General features: G+C 39.7%; 1 protein-coding gene across 1 annotated transcript; it reads right to left on the reverse strand.

Annotated features, from left to right (window-relative positions):
- Positions 1-1,093: 1,093 nt before the first annotated feature.
- tbl2 (transducin beta like 2) lies at positions 1,094-5,572 on the reverse strand. The gene is made up of 7 exons (XM_005748343.1): positions 5,358-5,572; positions 3,737-3,858; positions 3,300-3,484; positions 2,867-3,018; positions 2,332-2,458; positions 1,839-1,991; positions 1,094-1,700 (listed from the first exon to the last, which is right to left on the reverse strand). The coding sequence occupies exons 1-7, from the start codon at positions 5,482-5,484 to the stop codon at positions 1,241-1,243; spliced, it is 1,326 nt and encodes a 441-aa protein (XP_005748400.1). The 5' UTR covers positions 5,485-5,572; the 3' UTR covers positions 1,094-1,240.
- Between the last annotated feature and the right edge of the window lie 1,615 nt (positions 5,573-7,187).

Consider the following 7,187-nt stretch of genomic DNA (forward strand, 5'->3'; position numbering starts at 1 on the left):
ATGTCTTGGTCTGAAAGACTGGAAAATAACTGATTAATGTTGTTTAAGGGAATATTATTTATTTTTTTGGTGTTGTTTTACAAAATATTCATTCTGACAGTCTTAAAAAAATACCAAAAAGGGCACAGAGATTCAGAATGTCTTCTATTAAAGCTACAAAAATTAATCCAGACTGCACAATTGAATTAAGATACTTAAGGCCTTATTTTATACCCAAATCCTCATACACAAGCACACTGTAATCAAATATATGCCTTTATTCAAAACAAGTTACAAATTCTGCAAATCCTGAGGATTATTTTGATATGCTTTAACTTTCTGGGGATTATAGGACGCTCCAGACTTCCCCGCTACAACTCTGTTTGTGAGGATCAAATACACCTTCAGTGGGCTGCTAGGATGGACTGAGGAATAAGCTAGTTTTTCTTCCCCAGTTTCAGTGACTTTGAAGGCTATTTTTATCACTCTGACAGATCCGAAGAGGTGGTTTCACCTGTGTTTTCAAGATGCCGGACATCTTGCTCACACTTCTTTCAGTTAGTTGTACTTAAAAGGCACCTCACAATTTACGTTCTGCTCTGAAGTCAAATCCTCTTATGGTATTTGCACTGAATTGTACACCCATGTGAGAGTGCACAGGTGTCAACTGAGGCCTAATTTTTAACTCTCAATAGCAATGCCATTAGATAAAGCTTTAAGGATTTCAAAGAGGAGATTTCCAAAGATTTACTTTGGCTGTAATAAGCAGAAAAGGAATTTTACTGCAGCGCCACCCTCTGGGAAAATATTACACTTTTAACTTTTTTCACAGCAGAAATTTTGACCTACCACAGTAGGAAAAGCAAAGGTGGACATTAACATTAGTTTGTGTTCAAAGTTTCACAGTGAGTCAGCACAGACAACACCTGGACTTGGAAATGAAGCACCCAAACCGACAGTGGCCATTAGATGTTAAAGGGACTGTTAATCTGTTCCTTTTTCCACATAGTGACTCTGAAGAACTATGAGACCAATTTCACAAACTATGACAAATCAAACACAATCACAGCACATCACACTCAGAAGTCCAAATGTCTCAAATCAAACGAAGCACTTCCATAAAAAGATACCTTTTATTAAACTGCATGCAAATCTCATCTTCACAGTCCAGATCATTAAGAGGCAGAGGTGACTATGCAAACAAATGATTAGCAGAGTCTGACACTGTCACATTCAGAGTGTGATTTCCCGTTATTTCTGTTTAGTTGGAGGGGGCAGCGAGCACAGCGTCCAAGGCACTCTGAGCCTCTTTGATCTGCTGCTGCAGTCTCTGCTTCATGGCCTCGTTCTGAGCCTTCCTCAGCATGTCCTGCATGTCTTTGATGGCAGCCCGGTAGCCCGGAGCATTGTGAAACACTCGGATAGCCTTGTCGCCACTGCACACCAAGAAGCGTCCGTTAATGTCAAACCTAAGGTCCGTGATCTCCACGCTGTGGACGCCGTGCATCTCCTCCTCCAGCTTTCCGCTGGCAGCATCGTACATGGCCACGTTGCAGCCATCGCTGACGGCCACCACCCGGCCATCTGGAGACAAGGCCACCCGGCTGCCTTCAGACGAGCTGCAGGGAACGGTTTTCAGGAGGTAGGGATCCTGCTGCTTTTTGTACTCCACGTCCGTGTTCCATAGCTTCCACGTGCCGTCTTTGGAGACGCTCACCATCCTGAAAAATGAAAAGAAAGCATTACTGCTTAACACAGCAGGCTTCTTTACTTTCACTTTAACGTTTATATGCCATTTTATGTTGTCTCAGCTTATAAACAACCATTTATTTTCCATCTCAAATATTGCAGCGTATTACCTGCGAGAGTCGTTGGAAAAGGCAAATGCGTGGACTCCAGCTGAGTGGCCCTTCAGGTCAAAGGCTCGCACCACCTCTCTGAAGTCTCCTCCTTTGCCGAAGCAAACCTCCCACACCTTCACATCAGGAGTGAAGCCGCAGGACGCGACAAACCTGAGCGAATAGATGAAGCAGGATCAGAGCTCCCAAAGAGTGACACGCAATTCAAACACTTATTTTTATTTCGATTTTTATTTTACTGAATGGAATTTAAAAGTAAAAACAATATGAAGAAATCATCTTACATGTGGGAAAATTACTTTTCAGACCTTTACTTTTCTCAACAACAGTTTAAAGCAGAAGAACCTACAGCTCTTACTGTAAAACATCGCTTATAGACACTTTTTCTGTTTTAATGTCATGAAACAGTAAAACAATAAACTTACAGAGTAGATGTATATCATTTCTAAGCTTTCAAGTGTAAGCTGTGCAGTAAATAAGGAGTGGGACTGACCTGCCACATGGGGAGATGGCAGCATAAGAATTGGTTATCTGGTTCGTGTTGATAGAGGCCAGCACCTCTCCTTTCAGGTCCCAGATGTTGATACAGGTGTCGGTGGAGGCACTCATGATAAACTTGCCTGTGGGTGACAAACACAATATCAGCCCCATAAACTGGTGACAAATACTGAAAAATCAATAAATCAATAAATAAGGTTTTAACAGATATTCCCTTTTTTGACAGCTTTATTTCTCATGTGAAACTAGAGTCAACTTTTGTTGTTTGTTGGTGGGTCGATTTTTTTCTTAAAACAGTTAGGCTGTCAAGAGGCTGACTAACCCAAAGACTGGACAAATAATCAAAGAGATGGAGCAGATGAATAAAAGAAACATTGAAATGAATTTACTGATTGTTAAATACTAAACCACAAATGGTTTCACCCACTTTCAAAAACCCAGCTGGTGATAAAAACAAACCCAGCTGTGTTAACTGCGTTACTAGCCGATACTATAAGTAAAAACTTTTAAGTTATTTCGGCATTCTGTACCTGTCTCTGCGATGCCAATGTTGAGGATGGTGGCCTTGTGCTTCTGTGGGAAATCCTCGGGAGCAGCTTTGAAGCTCATGGAGCCGTCATCCTTCTTTGTCATTTTGAAGATTCGTATGCAGTCTCCGTTGGCCAACCAGGTGATAAACGCCCTGTAGAGAAAAGGAGAAAATCAGTGAAGATTTTCTGAAGATTACCTCACCATAACTCTGGTTGTGTATAATACTTTGAAAAGGTATTGGTCCACTTACTGATTACTTTTCTTCATATTTTACATGCTTACATGTTTCAGATCATCAAACAAGTTACTTCACAAGTCTTTTGTAAACCTCTTTGACCTGGTTTATGTTAAACTTACACTAGCTCTTGTGTACAATTCACTTTCCTTAGGAAAGAGAAGAAATGCTTTATGTCAGTAAGTGTAGTTAAAGACCTGGAGTCAGGGCTAAACCGGACCAGCGTAGCGTGATCCAGCTCCACATTGGCTCTCAGACACTTGTGCTCGCGGTCCAGGAAGTCCTTGGTGCTCCAGATCCGAACAGTGCGGTCGTCAGCACAGGACGCCAGGTACTTCCCGTTACTGCTAAAATCGAGGCACGTCACATTTCCACTGTGGCCCTAAAAGGCACATGGAAACAAATACACACATGCAGAAAAATGCCTATGGAGAGGGTGCAAGTGAAACCTTGTTAAATTATTTCAGAACAGCTCACTGAGCTGAGCGGCATCTAGACCAAAACAAAAGCAAGGCTTTTAACTCGCATAACCTACAGTGACTTAAAACAAACCAAACTCCGGTCTCTTATGAAAACTCTTCCTTGTCCTCTGAGGCTTTTACAATGTGTGTGTTTGATGATTGTTTCAGTTTACCTTCAGAGAGGCTGCCAGCAGCGGATGGCTGAAAGTGTGTTGTGTAGGTTTATCCTTGCGGCCACGCTGCTTCTCCTGCTTCTGCTTCTTGGATTGGGAACCCTTCACAGCACTGGCTTCAGCTGGAAGACACACAGGAAAAACATGACCATTGATGCCCACTAAGACTATTTTAAAAGGATATATACAAACTATTACTCAGATGGCTGTATATCAGGAGAATAAGCAGTTCTACTAATTGGAGCTTTGCTGCTTTGATCACTGGCTGCCTCAGTCTGCATGCCAAAGTATCCTTGGGGAAGATAGTGAACCCCAAGTTGCTCTCCAATGGGCTCATAGAGCATAAATATTAGGTAGTAAGTAGTTAGGCACAGGAAAAAAGTGCTTGTGTTAATAAGTCTTGTAGTACAAAGCACTTACAAAACAGAACCAGTCCATTTATAATGCTATATGTTTAGCATTATACAGATAATAACATATCATATGGAATTTGTAATTTTGCACAATTTCTAACATAAATATAAACAAAATACACGTACTCATTTTGTTTTTTAGGTTTCCATTTTATTTCTTTACTTTTTATTATAAGTTTTTCTATTATCATTATTTAATTAAGTTGTGTGGTTTGTGTGGTTGGTCTTCTGTAATTTTACTAACAATATAAGTGTATCTAACTTTTATAAGCAGTCTTCTTCAACAAGCCTGCACATTAGCATGTATGTCAAAGCCCAGTCATAAGGAAAAGGCTAAGAACATTAAAAAAAGTTTTATTTCCACACATTTCATTTTAGAATAAACCATTGGTTATGCTATTTCTGAACATGATCTGGGTGTTATGAAGCATTAACAAACAGCTAAAAGATAATTGATGTGTAATTTCCCAATCCTTGGTATCATGACACAAACAAAACCTATTTAGACAACACAAAACTATAATAAGTTACTATTAAAGTGATTAACTCCAAGGTTATAAAAATTATGCCCAGGATTATTACTGTATTATTATTCAATTATAAACTTTGAATCCTATTACCTGGAGAAAAAATAATAGTCTAACTACGTCTTTATTAGTCCAAAATTTAATTTAATGTAAATTCTTCTTCAAACATAGTTAAATTAAACAGACTCAACATCAGATGAATGTGCTAACCTTCCTCTGTTTTATAACTTTTAAGTACTATCTTTATACAGTGAGCTATTCTACTTTACGCTGTAAAGCGCTTTGGGGTCCTTAGGGACTAAGTAAAGCGCTATACAAATACAAGCCATTTACCATTTACATGTACAGGAGTGTTGTCATTAACTAATGTTACGTGCTACAGATACCGATTGGAACCTTTGTCATCAATGAAGCGTTAAAAAACAGGCAGTGACTCGACAGAAAGCAGTGCACCCATTGGTCTGTTAATGTGACAGTGACAGCCACTCAAAAGTTACCGTAGCTTGTACTTCTAGCTCTGAGTTCGTGTTAATATCGTTGGCACGGAGCTCTTTTGTTGAATGAACCGATTACTGAGTAAGTGAGTGAATGAATGAATGCAGTATGACTGACTTGCCGCCTTCTCCACAGTCTCCCCCTTCTCCAGCTAGCTAGAGTTACGTTAGCCTGAGTGGCTCTTACCGGCAAACTCCGCTGCCTGCTCCGTTTCCTCTCTTATTTCTTCTTTCCGTCTGCCCACCGCTAACGCAACCAGAATAACCAGTGCACCCAGTAACAAAGTTAACGCGGCCAGAGCAGCTATCTCCATGTTGACACCTTTCTGCCACGTATTTTGCAACGCTAACGTCTCCTAAACTAACCCCGCACGACTGGGGCACCGCGCATGCGTCCTAATAGCACGCTTCATCTAAGGCTGCGTTCAGTTTACGACTGCAAATAGTAAATATGAGAATCCCCCGTCCCCAAACATTTCCGTGAAACATATACAGTTTATTTTAAATGTATAAACATTCCGTTTCCATTCAGTTTGGCTTGCATGATTTTAACATGACGTTAAAAGACAACTTAATCTCTTAGATGATTCGTTTTCGTTTTTTTCTTAGTTTTAATGGCGTTACCTATCGTAACTGCCACAATTTTCACATTTCCTGTTCTGCGTGTAGTCATGAATACAGCACAATCCGGGTATCAAACCGTCTCTAATGCCCCCTAGCGGACTGGCGTGTGTGGAATGTTTGAAAACTTTTCAGGAAAAAAGTTGGAGCCATGCTTCCATGATGTTTACACCAAAATTTATATCCTACCATCTGAATATTGCTGCAAAAATCAAGACTCACCAGACCAGGCAAATTTTTTCCAGTTTTTTACTGTCCATCTTCTGCGATCCCGCGTGAAGAGTATCCTCTGTGTCCTTTTCTGAGCTGACAGGAGTGGCACTGATTGTGGGGTATCTGCTGCTTTAGCTCACCTACTTCAAGGTTTAACATGCTGTGCATTCAGAGATGCTCCTCTGCATTCCTGTGTTTATAACAAGTAATTAAATGAGTTTTTGGATCAGTTCAAAGTTGTCAGGCATTTTCACCTTTCAAAGTTTCTTAAATTACCCATCCCCATGCTCAGTTGAACTTCATTTTGACCATGTCTACAAGCCTAAATAAATGTGATGTAGATATTTGCATCAAGTATACCTGAAATATTTAAAGTAAAAGCATGTATTCTTCAGGAAAGTAGCCATTTACTGTTCCGTGGCAAGTGGTAATACTTCCAAATATGCATTGTGATTATTTTCTGAGAAGAAAAAGAAGTTTGGACTTGTATCTAGTCTAACGTTATATTGAATCTGATTTCAACTCCAGCTTTCTTGAAATTAAATCACTTAAATTTATTGGGACTAACTCGTAGACACAGTGCCCAGTAAAACACTACTTAGATCTCTCAGAGTATGTTGGATATCAATTCTTGACATTCTTGTGCTGTAAGCAGCGTGTCATTAACAAAACATTTTTCCAATGTGTTTCATGTTTTTGGCAGGGGAGAAACCAGAATTCAGAAGAGAAACCCACAGAAGCTTGGAGAAAAAAAAAAAATCCAGACTCCATAAAGAATCACTTTCCCTTCTTGCTCTGCTGTTCATCCACCATGTGTAGCAAACCCCTCTTTAAGGGGCTCTTCTGATTGGATGCCCCTCACAAAGAGAGGTGTTAAGGATTACTCCTCTCATGAACATCATACAACCAGAAGTAGTAGAAGAAAAAAAAAAAAAAAAACTATCAGAAACTGTGCGTTTGGAGAAGTTTGACGCCTGACAGGGTTTACTTGTTCATAAAGTGAACAAATTACTCAAAACTCTGGCCAAGTTTAATATGAGGATCCACTATTGTAACAGTATATACACATGACAGAAAATAAGAACAATCATAACAGGTCCTCTTTAACTTCCTGCAACATTACTAATCAATACTTGTATATCCACTACAAAAACAGCATACTGCTAATACACAGTATGAAGTA

Source organism: Pundamilia nyererei, unplaced genomic scaffold (genome assembly GCF_000239375.1).
Source record: "Pundamilia nyererei isolate P.nyererei 1_Seehausen unplaced genomic scaffold, PunNye1.0 scaffold00219, whole genome shotgun sequence".
In the NCBI taxonomy this organism is placed as follows: Eukaryota; Metazoa; Chordata; class Actinopteri; order Cichliformes; family Cichlidae; genus Pundamilia; species Pundamilia nyererei.